Consider the following 27,694-nt stretch of genomic DNA (forward strand, 5'->3'; position numbering starts at 1 on the left):
AAATTGAATGTACTATTATTATTTTACAGAATGGACATCAACCTCGAAGCATACGAGTCAATGGAAATGTCTCACATGGGAAACTAAACACAAATCCTATATACAGTACTTTGTAAATAACTTAAGTATTCTGAATATTACCTCGTACGCATCATTTTGTACTGAAAATTAAATCTAATTCGGTTGTGCCTTACATAAATGAACTACCATGTTTATAATTTTTGGTAATTATTGTAAATGTTAAATAAGTGCTGATTCTAATTGTTCAATAAATACATTATATGGATGAAATCAAAGCTGTAGTTAAATTAAGTATAATTTTTGTAATGTTGGAAACATTACTTAATGTGTTACTGATAATTTAAATAAAATACAGTTTAATGATTATGACGATTAATTTATTCACCATTTATCTTAAAGCTATCCCTATACAAAAAATATAACTTAAATTTAGTCAGATATTTAGTGAACGTCAATTATAAATCATTTCACAACCTCATCAACATCCATAATACATTGCCTCCATAGAATCAACCAATTATAACGCTGCTAACGTCCATTATATAATTCAACGATAGATAGTTTAATGAAACATTTTAGAAATAAATTTTAACCTACAAATATAGGTTCCATGATTTCACTACTTGAGCCTTTTGTAAACAAATATATGTATAATATATAAATATATCATTAAAAACGACCAAACTTCTGCTTAAATGTTACACTATTCACTTCTCTATGATTATAATATATAGAATGCATTATTGCAAATGCCTATAATTGTAGCACTGGCGAAAATTCCTTAACAATCAAACTTCAAGTTATACAACACATACTAAGTGACCTCAGTTTAACGGTTCAACATGTCACTAGGCCATAACATTAATAATCATAATTTTGCTATCATGCAAATATGTACAGACAAAACATATAACAAAACTGCTTTGTAATTATTCACATTAATTTACAAACAAAAGCACCAAGTTTATTTGAAACTCCACTTGTAAAGGCTTCTGCTGTCAATTTTGGTTGTAAATTATCACTAATATATATTAGGCTAAAACGTATACTTCTAATGAATTTATACTAATGCTATATTATATCTATTTTACAATAGAAGAGGCGGCCCCATTTACACTAAATAACTCCGTATGTATATATATCACTAAACTTTGAGATTCGACTGAACTCTCAAGAATAGATCAAACAACTCAACTTTTAGATAAAACCCGATATTCATGATATTGAAGCAGTAAAGTGGTCATTAAGGGTAGAAAAGCGATGAGGTCCTACTATGGTGTTAATAGGCACAGAGCGAAGTAGAGGGCTGAGACCCTATTATAGTATTAAGATACACCAGAGTAATGGAATTACACTTTTCCCAGAGTGATACATACAGTGCTATATACTACTCCTATTAGGAATATAAAAATAGATCACTATAATTTAGCAGTTACATAATTTTAAAATATTCATTTGACTAACACAATTAAAAATATTGATTTAAAAATTTGAAGCAGAGAGCTAATTGAGAAGTAGAAACTGGCGAGTATTACAAAATCCATTAAAATATTCAATAGCCATTAAAAAATGTTCAAATGGATTAAGAAGTATAATACAGTACAAGACCAGGAAATTGGATAGTCCTACACTGAGCATCTTCACATACAAACTCATAAGACTTTAAGACTCTAAAATTGATGCCGGAAATACTGAGAATTGTTACTCACTTGTCATAATAATACAAAGGTACTTCCGAGAAATGTATTATTTCAACAAGTCAATTACGAAGTTAGTGATACCTAACAAGAATGAATTTTATAGGTACGACAGTTTAGGGCTGAAATACACGCGAGTACAGTCCAGTGTGAGTACGTTTCTACGTACTTCCCGCCAAGTGATGACACAATAGTGATTTATAATACACATAACAGGAAAATAAAAGCAAATTGTATTAAATCTAGCAAATACATTGAACAGATTGAACGCTACAAGCTATTGAAGACTGTGATAGTAGTGTGTTTATAAATTGTAACTAGCCAGTGTAATTTTCAGTCAAATCAATATACGTATAAATAACAAATGAGTTAGAAATGTTTTTCGCTCCCTGAACCATAATATTAATGGATTCCCATACAATTTTTTTTTGCCCGCATATTACACTAACATGTAATAAATGACGCACTTTCGCCCCAGTTGTCACGTCAGTAACATCAGAGAAGGTGTAGTATAAATTATATTTCTCAATCTATGAGGCATTGCTTGGTGCGATGTAAAGTAAGTAAGACTATGGAATGGCTATATTTATAAAATAACAAGAGTCTTATCGCATCCAACGTAACATTGCATAATATATTATAATATGAAACCCAATTGCATACAATATATTGGAGTTACAAATAATAAATATGAAAATTGTAAACAATCTAGCTTTGGTTCTCACATACCGTGACCAAATACAATAGAATACTTGTTTTAATAAAAATTCAAACATACTCTTAACCCTACTCCTTGGAAACACGCCAAAGACAGACACAACACAGACAGACTTACATTAAAATAAGTTCTACTCGTCCAGTGTTTTACAACAACGACATGTCTGTATTGATTGGTACATAATTATTTTAAAATGACAATTTCATACAATCCTCAAAAGAACTGTATTGACTTAGTGATTTATGATATTCAATATAAAATTAATTGCTAAATTATCGTTTCGTCGTCAAAATACTGTGTAATTTTGATATACTTAAGCAAATGTAACGGTCCCGCCGTTTAACCTATATCAGGGAGTATATTATTACTCGCCAAATAACATAAATCCGAAAACCATATTTTTACAGTAATATATTCCAGATATATCTTTCTGATGATATTGGCGGTACGTTTGCTTCCACATCGCGTCCTCAACAGCCATTGGTCGACTAATTATTTGAAGATGTCCGCCCGAAAACGTATCACATATTTGTATTTGTTGTGTTAATAATCGTTTGATTATTAACACAACAAATATATTAAACATCTAAACGCGAAGTCAACGTCGTTCATGTTCATCGTGTCGTTCGAGGTAGCTAGTTGACTGCGCGAAGGCTTTTGAGGAGCGTTATATCTATATTCATAATAGATCGGCTCACTAATTCACCAGATGGAAGTTAAGGAGCACCTCAACACCTCATGTAGACAATGGAGACCTATACACGTGGATGTTGCCCTCGGCCCACCAGAAGCCGGTAGTGGAGCCTCCTACATGATGCGCGTGCCGTCCATGGTGGTCACGTGGCTGCGCAGCGCGTCCCGGATGAGGACACTGATGTTCCCCTCGGCCACCAGGTGGAAGAAGAACAGGTGCTCGAAGCTCTTGAGCGAGATGGAGCGGAGCGCGGGCAGCCGCAGCAGCAGCGACGCGAACCGACCCTCCTCGGAGCTGTGTGAGCGCCGGCAGTACTCGTCCAGGCACGAGAACATCTGGGGGTTCACGACTCTGTATGACGTTACCACTCCAACAAGCACATATTTCTCGAAACGTCATTTATATGCAACTTGGAGTGGTTTCTAGAACTGTTACCAAAATATATAAAATGTTACCTTATAACAAAACTGTGTTTGAAGTTATACTTCTTTAGGTACGTTATGAAAAAATTTTGAGAGTGAAATTTTAAGATGCGCGCGCATCACTGTAACACAAAAATAACAAGGTGAAGTTGGTTCCTAAAATTTTCTGACGTTTGCTACATTGGTTATTTTTTTGGTTTCTTCGTCCATTATTAGGACAGGCAAAGGCTTCAAGCCCATACAGCCGTATTCGTTATTTAATAATTAATTGTAAAAGCCATCTTTGCAAGATTTTTACAATATTGTTCTGTCTACACACGTAGAATAGAAGGAGGAATAAATAATTTTAAGGATTTTTGCTTTGTTACGTCAAAAAAGTATAACTTGGGTGCGTATACATAAGTAAACACACATTTTTTTATCATATTGAGTTTCCAAACGTTACAGCTATAGTTCTGAAAAATTATAAATCTTGGGAAATATTATAGTAAATAAATTCCCGGTTACGTAAACAAATTTAGCAACCTCGTATAAAAATGATTATTTATTATTATAGGATAAATAAACTTTAGTTACAAATAACACTATTGTAATAATATTTTAGTATTACTCATACCTTTTCTCTCAACACGTCAACTTCTTGTCTGTTCTTTAAGCCTTTGACGTCTGAAAAGAACAAAAAACATACTGATTATATTATATAACTAGCTGGCCCGACAGACGCTGTTCTGCCAATAGAAAATGATAATGATTAATATAATATCTGTACAAACATCTTTTACGTTACGGCTTAGAAAATTTTAAAAATATTAAAATGGTTATAGTATGTGATCCACAAGAGATAGATCACCATCGCGGACTCTTCTGTAGTCCTATATAAGATACACAATTCCACCATACATTATTTTGTTATATCTAAAAGGTTTCGATAGCGTTTTCTTTGAAAGCTCCGAGACGGCTTATTTTTTCCTATATATATACTTATAAACTTAACAAATTATATGCTTAAACCTTCCTCCAGAACCACTTATATATAATGTGAGCATGACACACGACAGTCGGTCTCTGCGCTACACACCTGGGTTCAGCAGAATGATCCCCTTGAGAGCGACGTACTCGGCCTGGTCAACACGTAACGCTCGCATCTTCAAAGACAGCTCCGACAGGATGCGGTCGAAGATCTGACCCACTCCCGCCTGCAGAGCCGAATTGCGGTGCAGAGTCATACCTGGACGTTACATCACAATGATGATATCAATCTGTGTTAATGAGCGTAATCCACGGGAGTTGTGAAAGATGTAAAAAAATACGTCAGAAAATTTATTGAATTAGGCGTTATTTTGCGGAAATCCATAGAGACTCAGGCACGAGTCTCGTGCCAGGATTTGGAGAGTCAACATCTCCTGACAGACAGCGCAGACCTGATCCTGTAGTAGAGCATAAAGGTGGTAATGATAATGCTCAATAATTGCTTTAACTTTTGTATCAAAAGTAGTAAACAGTATTAGTAACAGTACAGCAGCTTTAGAACTTTTTCATAGTTCACAGCTTAGTTGTACGTGACGAGATATCCTAATTTCTTTATTAATGAAAAATCCCAAGGTTGGATGTCACACAATATCAAATATTTTAATTTGCTAATGATTTTCTATTGTCTTGATACAAAGTGTTGAAATTGGTTCCTTTTTATTTTTTAATTGTGTTCAATGACTGATAATTCTGTATTTAAACTAGAAATATTCATATGTATCAAATCATGCGCCTTATTGCTTGTGACTGTCATCTAACACTTGTATAAAAAACTCACTCAACTTAATTAATACTAAGTCTATTTTTCTTTCGTATGATCTAATAAAGAAACCAAATATTCTTAAATAATTTATATGTCTAGATAGTTTCTTGATGTTAGACAATCGATAAAAACAGGCCAGGTTAATACTTTACGTTGCGTGACAAGCTACGTCTTACACTCTCGATTTGTATGACACTTCGCGTTACTGTGCGTGCATTGCTCAAAATAGAGGTTACCTCTAAACTCAATTATTTTCGACATTTTAACAGCTGTCATAGTCTATCTAGACGTATAAATGATCTAAGCAATTATTATAGAGATCAGTCTTTCTTACAAACATATTCCTACAATACCAGACCCTGGATACTATGGCTTTAGTTCGGGGATTCAGTAAGATAACCATGTTAAAACACCAGCCCACTAAACTAACCAGCTATCGCAAGTGATCTACTGACCAGGCATGAGACACATGAGCTGCGGCGGCGACGCGGTCCGGGTACCGTCCATGTTCTCTCGTTCGTCCTCCAGGTACTGAAACATTCAAATACAATTATGAATCGAAATATCATTATTTTTAAAATTTTTATCATCGCAGAACTTTAACATAGTAATAATTATGACGGGTACTCACGATATATATTTTATTCATCTGATGCTGATATTTCGATCCAATTGCATGAATCGTGGTCACGGCAGAACTGCTGAGGCGAGGAGAAATATCAGCATCAATTGAATAAAATATACTAATTATTACTAAAGAGTCATTCTTCGAGTTGACATAATTAACGCGAAGTTTTATATTCTATACAACTAATTAAAATTGAAATCAAAACCGCTAAATTTTGTCAAAAAATAATAATTGTATTAAATAACCATATTCGAATTATAACCAAATAAAAAAATAAATCAACAATCCTAATTAATATTGAATTGAGATAAAAAATATCAACGTCAAAGAATAATTTTTACTATAGATAAACTAGTCACCGGTAGATGGCGCTAGTCAATGTAATACGCAGGTGGCGCCAAATGTGACATCGCAAATCATTTTTGTGTGTCATGGGACTGAACCCCCGTTCCTTTTAAATTCCTTTGCAATTGTATTACTCATTACCGCTTTTTAATTACTCTTCAGTTCTTTGTACTCAAACAAATAAACTTGGCATAAAGTTATACCTAATAATGAACCAAGATTGTTGACTATATCGCTGAAAACACTATCAATAAAATTATAATTCTAAAATTTTCCGAAGATATTAAACAGACTAGCAAAAAAAACGCGGGAAACTTTGTATTACGTCTGAATAAGCCAATCGTTAGCAAAATGTATATTTGCAAACATTTTGCATATTCTAGGTTTGTACTCAGGAATAACTTTATACCAAATTTAAATGCTTTGTAAGGCTGTTACTTTGATAACTTCTCCTTTTCATTTATTATTGGAAATTTAATTTTATGAAGACTAAAAATGTTATTACTAAGACTCCGATGTATGTGCGTCCGTCTGTTTGATAGCGGACTGTATCTCATAAACTGCAACACTTAAACAGAAGAAAAATTGTCAGTGTTAATTGCAGCTTTATCAACAATTATTAAAAGACAAAATGGCCACCGCTTCTAATTATATCTTGTACCTACGGTACCCTTGATGAGACCACAGAATGGAAAAGGAGCGAACGCCTTCAGACTATTAAATTGAAATTGTCAATTATTATTGCACGATAATGTTGTTACATTTGTAACGTAACGAAATTAAAAAAAGAAGACCTGTTCTTCTCAGGTGTGAGGCATGTTATTTCGATTGTGTGGTAGTTTTTGACGTTTGTTAAGTGATTTTAAATCCAATTTTGAATGATAATATTTAAATTTGAAATATTTGTATCAAAAGCCGAGTCGCCGTTTTAAATCTGACTCGGCATTATTGTGTTTTGTGAAATTACTGGACTAATGAGTTAACATCACTCCCTGCAGTCTCAAAGTAACGCGTGAAATTATTGCGACACCGCTCAGTAGGTGTGATCTAGAAGCTGCGCGGTTCAGCATTGGAATGGTCAGAGTGTCAGAGATCACTCACTATCATGTGAGCAGGGGCGTGCATATCATATAGGCAATTAGGCAGTGCCTACTTCGTTATGAACCTAAATAAATATAGCACTAATATAGTTAATTTACTACTTACGGTAGACAGTCTACATATTGCATATAGGAAGCAATCAGCGTTTCATACAACTTCTGTCGTACTGTCGGACTAAATAGCAACTACGACTACGACATTCACCACTTATGTGACCAGCATCATATTACCTCTTCAATTTGTAATTTATAAGCAACATTTAAAAATACAAATTAAATGTGTAACCATTATTTATGATCGATGCGGGACTCGAACCCGCGACCTCTCAGGTTGTGGCTCCATCTACAGTTATAACCTGCTCAACCCCAATAATAGCATATTAGGAAATTTTATTTTTTGTTACTTTTTTAAAGGGACACCACCACTTCCGAGATTACCAAAATTTATGAACGATGCGGGACTCGAACCCGCGATCTCTCGATAATGTTGAAAGAGATGTATCAAAAGAGTTTGTAATGTGAATTGCGTTAAAAAATTTAGCATAAAAAATTATAAAAGCGACAGAAGTACCTCCATAGATCTCCAGGCGATCGCAAACAGCAACAGCTCGTTCCAGCACGCCTTGATGAGCATCACCTGGTCGTCCATCTCCAGCTGGCTGAAGTGGGGGATGTCACGCGCCCACACCACCAGCGCCGCGATCTGTTTGTTGCCTGCAATTGTACAGCTGCAGGTTAAAACATGCCTTTTGTATAGTGAAGGGGAATCCAAGGAAGTGTGAAGGTATGTGTCAAAAGACAATGGAAATAAAAATCTGAAATCAAAGAAGCATATTGAAGCAACACACAAACAATTTCAGTAACATCAGGAATAGTAGATCGTTAACCGAGGGTCGAAAGAATCAATTCCCGAGGTTTATGAGGTTAAACACTACTTTTCATTTCGAATATGAGGAAAATAAAACTAGTTGTTTATCTAAGCACACATTAGTATCCCGCCAATATATGTAGACTTTTTAAATTTCAAATATGGAACATACCGCGTAATTGTTGCGGTTTATTCCGCTCAAAGAAGTTTGCGCTAAGTTCACACTGGCTGTTTAGAATGTCACATGGCCGCAGCTTTTTTTTTATTAGTTCTTTTTTACATAAAACTCTTCACAGCAGTTCTATTTTTAAAGTTCATTCCGGCCCTTAGGTGGGAAGTAATTTGTATGAGTTTTTCCCCTTACTATAGAGGGAAGCAGCATTTTCCACCCAATAATCAGATCAAGACAACATTACTTTCCGAGTATGAGTAATGAAAAATAATTTATTAAGTCATAACCAATTCTGCTCAATATGCCATACAAAGTGCCTTTACAGAGTTTGTCGAGTCAGCTAACTCAGAGTTTAGAGCAAAGGCATAAATGACCTTCCCTAAATTAATTATATTACAAAAAATAAAATATACTATATTATAAAAAAAACCTAATTTTTTTGAAAATAATGGACGAGACGTGCAGGACGTTCAGCTGATGGTAATTGATACGCCCTGCCCATAACAATGCAGTACCGCTCAGGATTCTTGAAAAACCCCAAAAATTCTGAGCGGCACTACAACTGCGCTCGTCACCTGAGACATAAGATGTTAAGTCTCATTTGCCCAGCAATTTCACTAGCTACGGCGACTTTCAGACAGAAACACAGTAAGGTTTCTACCTCTATCTGCTTCACGGCAGAAATAGGCACCGTTGTTGTACCCATTATCTAGCCGGCATCCTGTGAAAAGGTGCCTCCCACTGGTAAAACATTCCTTAACATTGCACTGATAATAATTTTAACAATAACACACAACTATCTCAAGTAATTAAATGAATGTTACAAATCATTATAGATCTTGACAAGTTCCATCCTTGTGACAACAACAAGCAATAAATAATATTCAGATAGACACAATCTCGTTTCTGTAACACGCTGTCAATTATAATTTATTATTTTTATAATATAACATCATTTAATATTCAAATTAGCGGAATTTAATTGTATATGTTTCAATATCTCAAAACCGGATATGTATTAGTGCAATATTATTTCTGTTAATAGATATCCAATGCGAAGAATATTATGATAATTTTAGCTAATGTAAAATTAATTCTGTGACTTGGGTCATAAATAAGTTCTATGAAATGCATGAATGTAATAATTTCGAGTTTTGATTAAGTGTATAAATTTTAATAAAAATACAATACAAGTCTACCAAACTTAATTTAAAATTTAATAATATTTCGTTATTTAGTACTAAATCGGAAAAACACTTCGGAAATCTCTGGTGTTTTTTTCTATCGCGAATATATTTATATTTATAGTGATTTGTCTGTTGTAAGCTTCTAAAAAATAATGTCAAAACTCATATATCTCAAAACCATAGTGGTATATATTAAAATAGAGAAAAAATATATCTCTATCGACTCTATTAAGTTTATTTAGAATAGCCCTTAAAGAAGATAATAAAAATTGAATGTTATGTATGTATTTAGCTGGATAAAAGGAGATCGCCTGCAAAAACAGATCGGTGATGTGTTGAATAGGAAACAATGTATTGATTTGTTTATATATAAAAATAAACGACAATAAAATAAACCTTTATTACTGTTACTAACAATAACATTTTTTAAATATATATCCTTAACTAATTGCTTACTATTTTCTTAATAGCTTGTCCTTCGACATAGGCCTCCTTCAAAGACTTCCATCTCTCTCTCTCTCTCGCCATTCTCATCCATTCTGGGCCAGCCACTCTCTTAAGGTCATCCTCCCATTGTTTATATATATGAGATAACAAATGGGCAGAAGGCTCACGTGATGGGAGTGGTGAGGCAACATCCATGGACATCCGCAACACCAGGGGTCAAGAGATGAGTTTCTGGTCTATAAGTTGGGAGAATGTTCTAAGATGTGCCAGTTAAGTGAACCGTTGGAAAATATAGGTGCGTATTTCCTGCGTACTCCTCTATGAGACAGGTGTGAATACTCATCTGTCCAAACACTTTCTGCTCCATACAATGGAACTGTGGTATGAGCGGTGATATGGCGATTCATATTTACTTATTATTATACCTTTAAGGTACGGTAGGTAGTTAAATAGAACGCATACACGCGCAACGCTCCTGAATTTCTTCTGAGGTAGCAAAAGAATGTGAGCGACGAAATTCACTTAATTTCAGGAGCCCCGTATGATCGCTTGTCCTCCTCTTAAATTATTAACCATATAACAGCACAAATAACAGATAAGATAGGGTATGGTATAGGGTATGTACCTATCAGGGGCGTACATTGGTTTTCTAGCAAGGTGCCTACCTTGCTAGGGGGATCTAACTAGTCGTAATTGAGCTTTGGAATATGCAAAGATTGCTTATCGTAGGTATTTCGTATCTATCGTAAATTTTATGAGGGTGTTCAATAGAAGTTTGGTTATAAAACAACGGAAGCAAATTAAACTAAAGCAACTTTCACACTAGTGCTTTATTTATTTAGGTTTATAACGACGTAAGCACTGCCTAATTGCCTGTATGATATGCACGCCCCTGGTACCTATGTAATTTACTACCACTGGAATGATTTCAGCTTCATACATGTAGCGTTAGTAAGGCAAATTTTGCTTCAGTTTCATAATACAATATGGAATATGCTCCTATTAAGGATATTATTGCAGGATTGATGATTACCAATTTGACATAGGCTGGAGACGGGCGCCCTGTAGCGCGGCGGAACGTTTGTGTCGGGTCCGACGCGGAGGAACTGGAACTCCTCGCTGGGGTCGGCCACGAGCGACTCCATCTCGAGAAGCCGCTCAATTGATAGCTCCTGGAATACACAATTTGAATCTGTTCATTACCTATACTAATATTATAAAGAGAAAACTGATGATAAATATTAAAAATATTTTTGATAAAATAAAGTAAATTAAATTCTTTCACCAATAGAATGCTATTTTATCAGCGTGTTATGATGCCCGTGTATGGATTATATTTTATTTCAATCTCTTTTCTTTCTCTTATGAGATCTCTACAAGAAAGTTATCAATAAGTACAATCAAGTTACAAATAGTTAGCTTGAACTAAATTTGCTAAATTAAGTCCGATACATTAAATAAGCTATGTTTTATCATTACATATAACCGAAGCAAAGCAAGGGTAGCGCCTTGTATTACCCCTAGCTAACCCTGACCATGCTTCAATCTTCAGGTACCATATTTTGAAAACGTCGACGAACTGCACACGCGCACACTTTTTTGATATCATCGTAACATTTGAATTGTTTATCATTTAAATACTCATAAGGCGAGAACTAATATATTAATAATAATCATTAAGAAGTAATTAATGAATAACTATTAATAATAACCCGAAGCGGTGGTAGCGTTAGAAGTGACATCTAAACAATTCTAAAGGAATCAATTTTGAGAAAAAAAGGCATTTATTTCCTCAAAATTGATTCCTTTAGAATTCTTTTTGATGTCATTTCTAATAACTACTAGATACTACCGCTTCGGAAACAAATGGCGCTCTGAGAGAGAAGAAGCGGCGCAAGAAACTCTCCCAGCATTATTTTTTTGCGCTCTTTTCAATAAAAATATACAATATTGTACAGTCATTTCTATCGCTATAAAATTAAAAAATAAATAAATGCTGTTATTATCAATTATATGGTATTTTCTCTCTATTGTAATTGAAGCACGATTTCATATTATATTTATAGATATGACTTATGTGATATGTTATTGTACGTTATTAATATTACGAAATCGATTAGTAAAAGGCATAAAAGGCATTTATTTTCTCAAAATTGATTCCTTTAGAATTCTTTTTGATGTCATTTCTTATACTACTAGATACTACTACCGCTTCGGAAACAAATGGCGCTCTGAGAGAAAAGAAGCGGCGCAAGAAACTCTCCCAGCATTCTTGTTTTTGCGCTCTTTTCAATAAAAATATACAATATTGTACAGTTGCTATAAAATAATCACAATCTAGTCCCAGGCTGTCCGATGATTTAGATATTCAGCAGTGGAGTAATAGGATTTACGACAGAGCCATTTTTTTATAAAATATTTAAATTTATTTATAGATAATGCCTGAACAGTGGCTGGGACTTTATTGTAGAAGTGTATACATTTACCCTTAAAGATATTATGTATCTTATGAAGCCTACTAGAATTAGTTACAAGCAATCCCTTATTTCTAGTGTTATAATAATGAAAATCACTATTAAGAGCAAAAAGGTGACGATTTTTGTGAACATATATTAAATTTTCATAAATGTACTGACAATAAACAGTCATAATATTTATTTCTTTAAATTTTTCTTTGAGAGACTGTCTATAACCAAGCTGATATATAGCACGAACAGCTCTCTTTTGCAGTGCAAACACTATATCAATGTCAGCAGCATGACCCCATAGTAATATACCGTACGTCATGATGCTGTGAAAATAACTAAAGTACACTAATCTAGCGGTCGCAACATTCGTGTACTCTCTAATCTTTCTAACTGCATATGCCGCAGAGCTGAGTCTATCTGCTAGATGGGTAATATGTGGACCCCACTGAAGCTTTTTATCTAACGTGATATCCAGGAAGACCGTAGTGTCCACATGTTCCAATCTCTGGTCATTTATAAGTACGTTGGTTTGTACCTCCGCTGTGTTTGGTGTAATGAACCGTAAACACTTTGTTTTTTTACTGTTTAAGTGCAGATTATTCGTCTCAAACCAACGCACTATCTTTGAGAGTGCATTGCTTACCTCGTCATCAATATCCGCACGTCGCTTCACTTTAAAAATAAGTGAAGTATCATCAGCAAACAATACAATCTCATGGCTATCATCTACCACAAACGGTAGATCGTTAATATATATAAGAAACAAGAAAGGACCGAGAATAGAACCCTGTGGAACACCTATTCCCACAGGTTTACCCGAAGACCGTTTGCCATTTACATCGACTATCTGAACTCTTTCGCTTAAATATGATTTTAACAGATTTAGGGCTCTATTTTTCACTCCATAATGCTTTAGTTTTAGGAGTAAAGTTTCATGGTGGACGCAGTCAAATGCTTTTGACAAATCACAAAAAATGCCCAATGCATCCTGTGACTCTTCCCAGGCGTCAAAGATGTGCTCAATGAGTCTAGTACCGCATTAATTGTTGATAAACCCCTAGTGAAACCAAACTGATTTTTGTTCATTAATTTACAAAAATGCATTTGTAACTGTTGAAGCAAAAGTTTTTCAAAAATTTTACTAAAATAGGCAGCACTGAAATAGGTCTGAAATTAGCAGGGTCAAAAGAACTGCCCGATTTAAACAAAGGTATAACTTTGCTGTATTTCATGAGGTCAGGGAACACACCCTCATCTATGCATTCATTAAATATTATTGCTAATTCAGGTGCTATAATGTCAAGTATGTATTTAACAATATTAGTCGAATGGCCCCATAGGTCTTTTGTATTTTTTAGGTTAATTAATTTGAAGATTTTTATTTAGTAATATTAAATACATACTTATTTATTTCTTGTATTTCAGTTTTAATCCGCGAACGAATCGAAGACTTATCCGCAAACAGCCATTAGCTATTAATTTTTAACCGCTCCCCTTACTACTTGAGAAGTATAAATCTTATTTCAAATGACATTTTTAAACAGAATGACTAACCAATATAGAAAAGAATCTATAAATAACAACTTACACATAACAAGAAAAAATATGTCGTGAAAAATGAACAATCATTTACAATTTGACTTTATTGAATATTCATGAATTGGGTACCTACTTACATCATTAATTCTGATATTAAACTATCACTCCATCAAAGCCTTAAGTAAAGGTCACGGCAATCTGTTTTATAGTTTAGTCATAAAAACACTCATTTTTATGTAAGTCTGCAAATATATGATTTTCCACCTACACAGTAATATGTATTATGTAGGTATGTGAACATTAAAATTACCAAATTATAATGTCGGGGTATGTTACTATGTAGTAGTCATTATGCAGCGAGTTTGTTTTTTTTTGTGGTGGAAAATAATAATCCATAGATCATTTATACGTCTAGATAGACTATGACAGCTGTGAATACGTCAAAAATAATTGAGTTTAGAACTAACCTGATCCATAAACTTAGGTTATTTATATATCTCGATAGACTGTGACAGTTGTGAATACGACGAAAAAAATAACGGCGGCCTCTTAACCTCTATTTTGAGCAATTCACGCACACTAACACAAAATGTCATCCAAAGAAGTGCCCCTCGAAGCCAACGTCCATTTTTTGCACTAATGAAAGTAAATACAAACCTGGGTAAAAAATCTCCAATCGAGCGAATGGCAAGAGAATATAATAGTACCTAAAAAAAATACCAGACTTGGACATTGGTGCAGATGGGTTTACAACATTTATAAATAAATGTACTAAAATTTATAACATTTAAATGCTGTTGTTTTGTATTAGACTTAATTTTAATTTTAACATAATATTTAGATAAACTGTAATTTTACTAACATAATATTTAACTTTAAACAAGTTGTATAGTATGGTCGGGAAGGTAACAGATAATGAAAGATGTGTAACCCTGTAAGTTATCTGTACACTTAGATATATATATTTTTTATTTTTGTATGTCATTTATGTATTAGTGTGCGATTGTTGGGTTTCCGAATAAATAAATAAATAAATCGAGCATAAGACGTAGCTTGTCACGTTGTCTATCAGCAAAAGATTATCTAGACGTATAAATTATGTAGGTAACAATTATTATACTATCCTATACATATCGAACTTTTAGAAAAGCTATGTGCGTAAATAGATGAAAGTGTATGAATGTATAAGTATGAGATTTTCTCATAAATGTGTTTATGACAACAGATAAAGCAGATTTTTTATTTTTGTAATTTTTAAAATAACAATCCATAACAACTTTTTTAAATAACAACTATGTCCATATTTAGTTTTTTTATAAATATATAAATCATTTAAGCACCAGTTCTTATATTATACTAGCTGATCCGACAGACGTTGTTCTGCACATAATAGATAAAAACTGTTTTTTTATGAATTAGTCAATAATATTTCATAACATCAAGAATTATTTCGTAAAATATGCTTCCTGTTCTTTTAATGAAATTGTTTAACAGCAGAACCGTCAAACCGTGCGTCACGAAATTCTCTCATAGAAAATATGTCCATACAAAGTAAATATTGAAAATAAAAATAATTATTGGTCCCAAATCGAAATAAAAACTATCCTATCTCTCAAGTTGGACCAAACTGCACTCCATGAAGTAATCCGCATTAAAATCCGTTCATTAGTTTAGGAGTCCATCGCGGACAAACAACGTGTCACGTAATTTATATATATTAAGATTAGAATGGTCTTTCAAGGTAAACACAGACATAGTATTTTTTTTATTAACGCGAGTGTTACATTAATTATAATACTACCCGCATCACTGATGTTCTGAGCTACTATCGGATGAACCCTAGGTTGTCAGTTGATAAACAACAACTACTTAACATCAATGTTCAATAAGCAGTAATATAAAACATTGATTCGGTTTAGGTTTCGAATGTTGAATTTAGAACCCGATTCCGACAGTGACAGTTGACACACAACTAAGGAGAGAAAAGTGTGCTAACATTGTGTTTAAGCACAATTATATCGTTCCGCTATTAGACTGAACGTTAATGATGCCATGAATCCAATAACTAAATAAGTAAAATAAGTTTTGTTCATTTTTATTATAACTAGCTGACCCGGCAGCATTCGTACTGCCTCAATCGATATATAAAAGACGTAAACTATTGTATAAAATAAATTTAAAACAAACAAAAGGAACCCTTTTTTAAGTGTTATTTACCCGTGTTTTAAGGAAGTTTAATTTTTATCTCCTGAGAAAGCTAGAAAGATATAAAAATTATAATTAGTTATTTATTTTAAATTATTATTTTTATTTGATTTCTGAACGACTGGGGACCTTTTAAACCTTCTCTGAACTTCCACAAATAATTCAAGACCTAAATTTGCCAAATCAGGCCAGCCGTTCTCGAGTTTAAGTGAGACTAACGAACAGCAATTCATTTATATATATATATATATATATATATATATATATATATATATATATATATATATATATATATATAGATAGATTGTATTGTATGTTATTATTAGTTCTTTTGTTGTTAAAATTAAAAAATTATGTATGTTTTACTTGCATGTGGTCGTTGCCTGTAAGTGCAATAACACTTAGACTTATTTAGAATTTTATTTAATGTAATAATTAGTTAGTGATTATTGTGTTGGCGATGCTAATAAATAAATAAAAAAACCGATATAGTATCGAACGAAATCGGCGGCAAAGGCTGGTAGATATAATATAACTTCAAAATACAATGTGTAAGTATTATAAAGCAATATCGTGTAATAACACAACAAAGCGCCGGCTCAGGGTCGTATAAACGTTGAAATCAGCATGAACCATCATATTTTTTATCCTTGTAGAGCCTGATAAAAACGACCTTGAGAAAACAAAGGGCCCCGGAAACGGCAGCTGTTTACCAAAACGTTTTGTGGACTCGAAACCGAATAGGGCGTTCACGACACAATATAATATGAAATATAATGTGTGTTGTGACTTACAATAATCTACTAGAAGCGCATAGAGAAACGGAGATACAACAAGACAGAAAAGCAGAGCGATTATATTGTTACTATAACCTATTTTGATTGACAAGTCGTCAACAGTCAGCCACTCTTGGCATTAGCTTAAGTATTTTGAATATTAAACCACTCATTGACAAATATTAATTTGTTACTCAACAGTAGAATTACAAAAACATGTGATGGTTGAATTTGCCAATATACGAAGCCTATACGGTCTAATTTTAATTAATCTTCACGATAGCAAAGGAACTGGTAACGAGATACCGAGGGAGTAACATGAAATAATTTGTGAAATCCATTTAAATAAAGAAATTTGAAATTATTGAAATCAAATTTTCAACCAAACCTAACGTAGTTTACTGAAATAATTCAATTTATTTAAAAAACGTGTTTTTACAGCAAGCCGAACTTAAAAATAAGCTAATAAAGAATTCGTTCTGCAATATCTGACATTTTTTAAATCAATAAACCAGTTTTGGTCACAAATACTTATGAGACACAAAATATTTTCTATAGAATGTGTCGATATTCTTTTATTATCCTGCTGCTCCCGATAGAATACACGGATAAAGTGAAAAAAATATTGTAATGTCATTGGTCTGTGTCACGTTTGCAAATGTGAAAATAATTGGACATAATGTAATGATTGAAAATTATGTTTAAAAATTCCGTTCTATAATATAATAGCTACACATTTATAGCTTATGTAGTGCGTGTAATAATATAGATAAATATGTAAACAGATCCCAGAATATAGGTTCGAATAAAAGTTTGGTTCAAAGCGTGAAAATGGAAAAACAACTTTTATTTGTTCAAGACTTTTTCGGTGTTTAAAATATATTATGTGTTAAGAACACTTATCCTGGCATATTGAAATTATGATATAGTTTGGTTTTCTTTTGGTGTTTTTCAAGGATTTTTATATTTTTTGTCTTAAAACCTCAGATTATTTATACATCTAGATAGACTGTGACAGCTGTGAAAACGTCGAAAAAAGTTGAGTTTGACGATTACCCTCTATTTTAGCAATGCACGCACAGCTTGTCACGCACAGTCAAGTAATAAGTCTGGCCTGTTTTCATAGATTGTCTAGCAGCAAGAGGCTCTATCGAGATTAATAAAATATCTAAGCTTATTACAATGATAATTTAATAGCAACGAATAATAGAATTTTTGGTGTGATACAAGCTTCTTAAGGATTCGAAAATGACGTTCATACATTCCGTTACTCAGATTTACATAGGTACATACATACAAATTAAAACGTGTTAAACAGCGCATACGTTGCCCTTTGCGAACAGGAAAATATAATATTTTGTAATCGGAATTGCGAACGCGTCAACGTGTTGGATTGTCATTCGCGTGTGTCCAACCTTTCGATGAGTGACCTTGGCTTACGAATTCACAATCTATTATCATCCGGCTAGAGGCGAGCATCCGACGGCATGGCCAAAATCAACACCAGCAATACAGATTGATGGTGTACGGAACACAACACTCATTGTCAACTGTCTCTATTATATCGTCACAGCGGACATGAGTGTAGGTTAATGGAATTTGTAGGATATATTGCCACTACACTAGCTAACTGCTAACCCGACAGGCATTGTTCAATGATAGCAACGGTTACCATAGCAACAGTTGCCGTGGCAATGGTTCCTCAGCGAGGGCGAATGTAGGGTGGTGTAGGTAACTTCGTTAGTTTTAAGGCGAAGAGTAAGCAGAAAACACGCAAACATGGTGTTTTTAGACAAGTTTTGTGGTGAAAGTATAGCATTTCGAGCTATGAACACTACTTAATCCTGTTACACATATCCTTAAGTCTTATTTGTTCTTAGGTTGCTAATGCTTGCTGTTGGTTATAGTTAACACTGCCAAGGCTTTTTGAACTACAACTTTTCTTTGAAGTTAAACAAGTTTTTTGGCATGGCGTGACGCATTTTTTTGGTACTTCTCTCAGAAACGTTATTCTTATAGCTTGTACTTTTTTGTGTAGGTTCATTTATTCAGATTAGTAGTGAATAAAGAGGATTGTAAGCATATCAACTGTTTTCCACGCAAGAATTTTGAAAATATTGGCTTTGATACATAGATGGCGGGCCGGCAGCCGTGAACTCATATCGCTCAAGGTCGCTGGCATTTAGTGTCGCCTTAAGGAGAAGTCGTTGAAAATTACACATTTTGGATAGGGAAAATAAAAGTCCGTAAAATCTTAGGCTGTGATCTATATAGCGTACTCAAACTTTGCGCACACTAAAGTCTGACGTAAAACTCAGCTGAGTTCAAGCCAGCGCCATCTTTGATTTGGTATTTATAGTCATTTGACAGCTGAGATTATGTTAACCACCAAAACAAGGAATCTTTACGACTATTTTCGAATATATTTTAACAAATCGAAGGACAGCCTATTCTACACATAATTCATCTAATATTATTATGGAACATCAAAATTGTTTATTATTATTTTTAAAAAGTTTGTATGGTCATTTGTTCATAAAAATATATGAATACCTGCCAATCCAAAAACATTAATATGCTTTTAGTAAAAGTCTCCTCAATTATTATTTATATAGGGGCGTGGGTGTTCATCCGAATCTCAAAATATCGCTTAATATTTTTAGGTTAGAAAAAGTTTATTATTACTGCATAAACTGGGTTAATATAAGTAAAAACAGTTAGATTACATTACGCAATAAAATCGAATCCAACTTATTTAAATTGAAAAATACCTTCGTATTCTGAAAATGTCACGCGAGGTAAGAGGGACGCCGTGCGAAATTTTACGATATCCCAAAAAGTGGTGAAGTCCCGTAAAAATTGTCAAAGACACCTCATGTTATTTATTCATACAGCCCCTTAAGACATAAAACAATACCTATCTAGTATCTAAATACAATGTAGTTATAACTTACATATACATATATACATAACTTATAATATGTAATATAAAATGACAACAACATCTCCGTGTTGTTTCCAAGTAATTAAACAACGAAAGCGCTCAATAAAAGTCTCATAGATAATTAACTTCAATGACTGCACTAAAACAAAGTGCGCAGTGACGTCATCAGATTTGCTCCTTCATTACTTTGAACCTTACATTTTTATAGTCAACAAACAATGATTAATAGCTGGAACAAAGAGATTTGCAATCAAACCATATTAGCGTTTCACATTATAATAAACAGCTTTTATCTTTCATGTAGTCTTTGTTCTACGGCAAGCATATCTATATAGGCAAGAATATTAATATAATTATTGTTAAGCTATCAATATTGTGTCTCACAATGTACGAAATTTGAAACGGACACAAGATTTGCAATCACAACGAAACTAGTGTTAAACATCTGATTGTTAATTTTTTATCTGTTTGTTATGTAACCCATGATATGAAAAAATTGCATACACAATTTACTGGTCAATATCATTGGGCGGGGGCTGCGAAATGATTGATGGTAAAATAATGCCTTGAACGAATTAATCACTGGACACGAAACCCAAAAAGAAATTCACGATCGACCAATTTTTACAGGATGAGGGCACCTCAAGACCGATCGTCGTGGAGATCTTTGGGGGAGGCTTTTGTCTAGCAGTGGACGTCTTTCGGCTGATGATGATGATGAGGGGGCATAAAATTTATCAATTAATAATGACATTTGTGCTTCAAGCTCTTCCGAAATAAAAAAAACAAGTGAATGAATGAGTGATACATATAATATTACTCATGCACCTTTCTTGAAGCATGCACATGTACAATTTTTAATGTATTGTTAATATACCAAATTTAATTAATTTTATGAAAAAAACGTTACTACAAAAGTTTGAATATGTACAAACTCGTAAAAACGTGTTTATATTAGGGAATAATAATACCTTATTGGCGGAATTTATTATTTAATTAAATAAATAAAGAAGGGCGGGTTAATTTATTATCCAGACATTTCCGACATATATAAGGTGCTTGCTCATTTTTGACTCTCCGTACTTGGAGGCTAAAGTTGCGTATATACGGTGTCTATCTCGGGTACTATAGCATGGTAACATATTATACAGTGTTAGGTATCTTTTTAAACATTACCTAAAATAAGAAAATATTCATAACTTATTTGAGAATTGGGTTTCACATCAACAAAATTCTATAATCTGCCCATATCTTGTTACGTTTTCTAAAGCAATGAAGCCCTTAAGGCGGTACGCAAACTATGGACAACATCAGTGATTATTCAAACGATAAAACTTTATTCAATAGTTGATGACTGAACTCCTAAATGACTGAACGGATCTTGATGAAACATTGAGGGCGTGATCATCGTGGTCCGAGATTGGATTAACTTTTAGATATTATTATAAACAATTTGATCCGATCTTAAATGTATTTTATTTAATTATATCTTTTTATGGTTTACATCCAGAGGCAATTTGTTTGGTATCATCGAAATGGTTTGCTAAAAAGACACTACAAATCCCACTAATATTGATTAAATGAAATCAAATGTTATGTGACGAACAATCGTTAATAGATATAATGATAATATAGCATATATTTTTTGTTTCTCTCTTCATTAATTATGGAAACGCCTTTATTTTTCTATAGACAAAACAACGACTGTCGGGGCAGTTAGTAGGCATAATATATTATTTCTAAAAAAGATTAGTACCGTATACGATACCGCATGCAAAAAGAAATACGTGAAAATAAGAGATTTCAGTAGTTAACAAAAATCTGACAGGCAGCTATGTTTTAACGTGTGCAGTGCGCCTTAGTCTGCGCGTTCAAAGAACAAATGACGCATGAAATTGCGCATTTAATCGCTCTTTTTATTTAAAAGAAGGGCAAAGGGCGTTCGAGTTATGAGCGGTTGTAATCACAGCCGCTGACAACAACAGATGAATAGTATCAGATCGTTACGGGAGTTAGAAGACAATTTTGAGTTATGTACGCTCACAGTTCATGACATGGATCATGATATAAGTGTATTATAACTTGACTTGAAAATACCAACAAGAATAGCATCACCTCTATAAAGTCTGGCAACAAGTTGTTACAACTAAAAATGCATTTTTATGACGTAATATAATCTTAATAAAACTTGTCCCTGCAATAGATATAAAAGGATTCTATACGAAATTACTACGTTTGGCTCTCTGTATTAAATACAGAGATTAAGTCACTGATTGTTCTAGAGATTTCTTAAGCAACTTATCAGATTGTCTTATAAAACTGACCATAGTTTGTAGTCTAAGGGGTTCAGATCTGGGCTAGACTGTATTTAGATATCTATATAGAGCTGTTATAAAGTCTATAACGTTGATTTCGAGCCAAGAAAGTCAAAGTTATTTATTTGCTAGAAACATTCACAAGTAAAGTTGTTACAAATTTAAGAGTAGGCACATGTTTCGTCTTGACAGACAAAGATATTTCAGTGTTTACCTTGGGTAATACGTACCTACCTTGTGACAAGGTGCAGTCTTGCTGGAAGGTTCAAGGTACATTGTTAAAAAGAGACTGGCATGAAGTTTAACAAATGAATCTAATACAGTATCTTATACACTTTGGCTTAAGTCTTCCATTTTCACAGAAATTAAGCTTTGTGCCTCCTTGATAAGATGGGATGTCTCCGTAGCACTTTTCGACCAATTGTGAAACTTCTTCGGAGCTATGAGCGTACACTTACTTTTGTCCCGCATATTGCGACAGGAAGCATTTTAATTGAGTCAGTCTCAATAATTGTAGGGATTATTTTAGTGCATGTCCTGTATATCGGCAGCCAACAAGCTTCAGTTCTTCAATGATGATACGAGAAAGAGTCCTTCAGCTCGCTAACAGCTCGCGGCTGACTCGAACTTTTAAGATAGTCTTGGACAGAAAATGCGTTGGTACAATTACAATAGATAATAGGATTTAAAACATACGACTGCAATACCTAGTTTCTGAAGTGTTTTGAATGAACGACGGCTGCATATACACTTTCGGCAATCACTACCATTCTGTTTTCTATAACATCCCATTTCATTACTGAGATTTTATATTATGTGAAATATTGGGAAAGATCAAACCTATTATTATAAAAAACGCGTTCAAATTTCGAATCACGTGTATTATTGCATCTGTATTTTTAAATTAGATTTTTGATTGGAAATGGCATATTATTATTTATTTAACCTGACGCTTCGTGACCTTTGTAAGCTCACGCTTTCAGTCTCCCAAAAATGTTGTATATGTAACATTCGTGTTAATCAAATAATTTTTTTTTACAATAATAATGGCCAGGTAAGTTATAAAATAGAAGAATGGTATTCTACGAATACAATGTGGTTCATTATAATAATACATAATTTGTTCATTAGCAAACTAATAGAAATTAGCTCGTGTGTGAGTGACGTAGTCAACCGGATGTGCTTACGTTTGATCCTGAAAACACACACTCTAATGAACACGCACTTTCAATAATATTTGTTTTAAAGGAAACAATATATTCAGATTTTGAAATGAAAATTTGATTTATAAAGAACAATGGCGAACTTCCATACAGTAAAATATTTGAAAGGCTCACGTATCTGACGTGCATTATTTGATTCTCTGCACTGACCTCTACTATATACCACTGGACTGGCGGCTGTCAAAGTGCTTTGGTGCCTGTCTGATATTCGCCATTTTGGCGCTGTTGGCCATGACGAAGCGAGAGTCTGCGGTACTAAAACTAGTGATGACAACCTCAGAAAACATCGATAGATGGTGGGAAACTATTTACAAATCAAAATTGTGTACTTTATTTATAACATTGATTCTTGAAGTATAAATAACACGGAAAGCGAACGAAATTAATTCAAAATGCAAAAATACTTCAGAGTATTGTACGTGCCTTCGCAGCCATTTATATTGTACTTCAATATTAGTTCTCTGGACGCTCGCGGGTGGCGCTTCAAATAGGTACAAAAATTTTGTTGTGAAATATATGGCCTGTCCAGTGGTATTTATACAGGCCAGTGATTCTCTGCAATTTACTGAATCTAATCTGACATAATACATCTCAGATTTGGAACCAGGATAATGGAGAAATGATAGTATTTCTTGAGGTTTAGGTTAGGTTTTTCTTTTTGCTACTATAGCATTTTAAATATATACATCAATTATATTAAAACTAAAGTATTTAACAGAATAACACTTCACCACAAGCTAATAGTTAATATTTAATAACCTAATTCGTCACCTGCCTACAGTCAACAAATCAATGATCATTCGCTGTCAGTCAGTCATATTGACAGATAGATTTCTATGATGTATGTAACTTAGATTAAGGATTGGTCTCCGCTGCGCTCCAACTAGATACCGGACGCGTAGTCGCAAAGTGCGGCAACTAAAACTACGCCCAGGTGGGCGTACTCGTGTCTCGAACAATGTGTGACGATAACGTGCCACATGTTCTGTTAAGCTTTGCTAATAATTGAAACATAAATTGCCGGGTTGCGTCGTCAAACTTTTAAAACTAATACAACAAGAATAAGAAAGACTCATATAATTCATCAGTATTTGGTATTTTATTAATTTTAATGTAAAATAACACATAGCGTATGTGAGTAAATTTGAAAGATGCCATTGAGTGTCAAGATGCCACGCACACACGGATCGAAGAGTTGCCGCAATAAAAAAGCTATTATTAAAGCCTCTATCTAGTTGGAGCTCAGCGGAGACCAATCCTTAATCTAATCAAGGATGTATAATCTAAAAAGGATGCGTTTAATGCCATGTAAAAATTAAAAAATTTATATTTGCCCGGTTTCTTCACAATACAATTTTGACTTAAATTAACTTAACAGTCAAACTAATCACGTAGTATTTTTTGTAACTATCCTAATCTTAGATGGTTCCTATAGTCAGCTCAAAATTCGCAATTGTTCTTTGTGTCACATTTTCGTTAGATTATAAGAGCAAAGCGCAATTCTTCATTTGAGCCAACCTAACAACGACAATTTAAAACGTTCTTACAGATTTGTACGACTGAATGGAGAATCGGCAAGAAAAATTCTATATGTACACGGACGGTTGGCTTTGTTGTAAGAGCGCTTGATTCCTTTAGAATTCTTTTTGATGTAATTTCTAATATACTAGATACTACTACCGCTTCGGAAACAAATAGCGCATCGATAGAGAAGAAGCAGCGCAAGAAACTCTCCCAGCATTCTTTTTTGAGCTCTTTTTAATAAAAATATATAATATTGTACTGTACATAATCTAGTCCCAGGCTGTCCGATCACTTAGATATTCAGCTGTGGAGTAATAGGATTTACGACGGAGCCATTTTTAATAAAACATTTAAATTTATTTATAGATAATGCCTGAACAGTGGCTGGGACTTTATTATAAAAGTGTTAGCTATAATGTATCGCGTGTGTGTGTGTATGTATAGTGTGTATATTTAATCCCAGATATATCACTCAATAATAACATACTGTTCGATAAATTGGTGATATAATAGCATAATAATTATATTATGATACATTATAATATTATCATTGTAAATTATATGATAATCTATACCGAAGAGAATTTAAAAATAATAACAACTATAAATCAATTAATGTCAGAAGGATAAGTGTTCTGGCTCGCGAACATAATATCCGAACATGTTAACTCTACAATTTATACAACGGTACTATTTACCAGGTGAGGCATGGAAGAATTTCGGAGCCCATAAATTCTTCCATGCCTTACGTGGCCAGATACTCTGACGACAGATGGACACACAGAATAATTAAATGGTCCGGCCCTCGAGGCATTAGAAAGAGAGGCAGGCCTTGTGGTAGGACAAATGAAATAGTGGCGGTGGCGGGGCAAAGTTGGATAGAGACTGCAAAAACAAAACTAAATGGAGTTCTTTGGAGGAGGCTTTTACCCAAAAGAGGTAGAAAGTAGTAACTTAGAGTAATATAAAACAATTGTTTTTTTGCATAGAATCAAATAAAACTTCATTATTATATTACTATTTACCAGTGATAGGCTTGTTTGCACAGAATGCTGACCCTAGCCAGCAGGTGGGTACCACAATGACTCCGAAGCAGTATTGTGCTATATGTAGTGAAAATACTGGGCTAAGGAGACTTAACATCTTGTCTGTCGGACGCAATTGCCATGCCGCACAGAATTCTAGGTTCAATCAAGGCACTGCCATTGCTATACAATCAGGTAAAAGTCTTGCTCGTCTTGTCTCTTTCTGATCTGGCCATTCTCGCCTCAACTGTTTCATATTTAAATAAATAAATATATCTATCTTATTCTTTGAATTCTTGTCCTAGCGCCCTTTCCGTACATCCCCTATCTAATCGCGGATTCAGTATCGCATAGAGTTAGTAAAATAAAATATCAATCTACTTCAAGCCATCCTGTGCAAATTTCTAATCTCTATTTTTTTCTAAATCTGAATCACAAACTCACTTCAAGCATACGACACAAAGGTTAACTTTCATCGCATTAATTTTTATTTAGTCCTTCTTCTGCTACAACCAGAAATCAAATAATCGTAGGTACCAACACGACTCAGTGAACAGCTTCTCAATAATTTTGTGAACTTCTTCCAGTGTTATCTTCACACATTCTACATCTAGTGAACAGACAGACCGATAAGGAATCGCAAGGGCGAACTTGATAATTCTCGAATAAACGACCTAAAGGAAAAAAGGGGCCGAAAAGTAGGTTCTTAAGTAAAACATTATTTCTTTCGCATAGCTCATATTTGGGGCTTATTTTGTATTTTTTTTTTATGAAAATGTGTACAATTCGACGCGGCTTGTCAGTGATGGGAACAGACTTTAAAGAAGTACCGCAGATAAAGGAATGTTAATCTTTTGGAGCCGGCACGTTACAAGGGACATCACATTTAAGACTGCGATGTGATTGGGGTCATCGCATTACGATACACAATAACTTGTTTTGTAACGCGTTACGTGACTCTCATGAGGAGATATGGCAAGCATAGCAACATATGGGTCTTCGGCTCATTTTGTCACTTATTTCCTTAGATCATCTATAGAGTCTCTCTAGAAAATTTATACGTCTAAATAGCTAGACGTATAAATTTTCTTAGCTTATTTCCATAAAAACTTTATCAATACCTGCACTGAACTGCTGGGGTGTGCGTCTTCCGCCCCCCTGGCAGCTCGTTGCCTCTCCTCCTGCACGGCTTCCCTTTTCATGCCGCACGCGAGACACTTCTGGTAGCGACAATACTGGCACCGGTTCCGTTGCCGTTTGTCTATGATGCAGTTCCGCTCCTCCCGGCATGCGTACGTCAAATCTTTCCGCACCGTCCTCTTGAAGAAACCCTTGCAACCTTCACAACTGGAAACAAAAAGGGGGTTGAATGCGTTTAAATTGATAATTTTATTAGGAATAGGGGCACAGACATTTGCGTGGTAGTTATAATTTTGTTGAGTTTGTTTAAACAACGGCAAACGTGCGGGCGCGTTTACGTCATACTTCTACGACACAAATAGGGTGAGATGTCTTGGTTTCGGTAGATATTAAATTATAGATATACTCTCTATCCATCCAGTCTAGCACGCAATCTGGTCCAGG

At 34.1% G+C, this 27,694-nt stretch overlaps 2 protein-coding genes across 8 annotated transcripts in view; one reads left to right on the forward strand and one right to left on the reverse strand.

The window, feature by feature from the left end:
• The window catches only part of LOC126972629 (uncharacterized protein C05D11.1-like), a 26,972-nt gene extending 26,585 nt beyond the window's left edge, over positions 1–387 (forward strand). For both annotated transcript variants that reach the window (XM_050819478.1, XM_050819479.1), the window contains exon 18: positions 30–387. In XM_050819478.1, the coding sequence (XP_050675435.1) occupies positions 30–87 (58 nt within the window). In that variant the 3' untranslated portion in view covers positions 88–387. The remainder of the gene's footprint in view (positions 1–29) is intronic.
• LOC126972645 (protein ultraspiracle homolog) overlaps positions 377–27,694 on the reverse strand; it is a 74,213-nt gene continuing 46,895 nt past the window's right edge. For all 6 annotated transcript variants that reach the window (XM_050819525.1, XM_050819520.1, XM_050819523.1 and 3 more), the window contains 7 exons: positions 27,232–27,457; positions 11,125–11,263; positions 7,989–8,131; positions 5,800–5,875; positions 4,631–4,780; positions 4,169–4,218; positions 377–3,465 (listed from right to left, as the gene is read on the reverse strand). In XM_050819525.1, coding sequence (XP_050675482.1) covers positions 3,244–3,465; positions 4,169–4,218; positions 4,631–4,780; positions 5,800–5,875; positions 7,989–8,131; positions 11,125–11,263; positions 27,232–27,457 — 1,006 coding nt within the window. In that variant the 3' untranslated portion in view covers positions 377–3,243. The remainder of the gene's footprint in view (positions 3,466–4,168; positions 4,219–4,630; positions 4,781–5,799; positions 5,876–7,988; positions 8,132–11,124; positions 11,264–27,231; positions 27,458–27,694) is intronic.

This window comes from Leptidea sinapis, chromosome 27 (assembly GCF_905404315.1).
Source record: "Leptidea sinapis chromosome 27, ilLepSina1.1, whole genome shotgun sequence".
Classification (NCBI taxonomy): Eukaryota; Metazoa; Arthropoda; class Insecta; order Lepidoptera; family Pieridae; genus Leptidea; species Leptidea sinapis.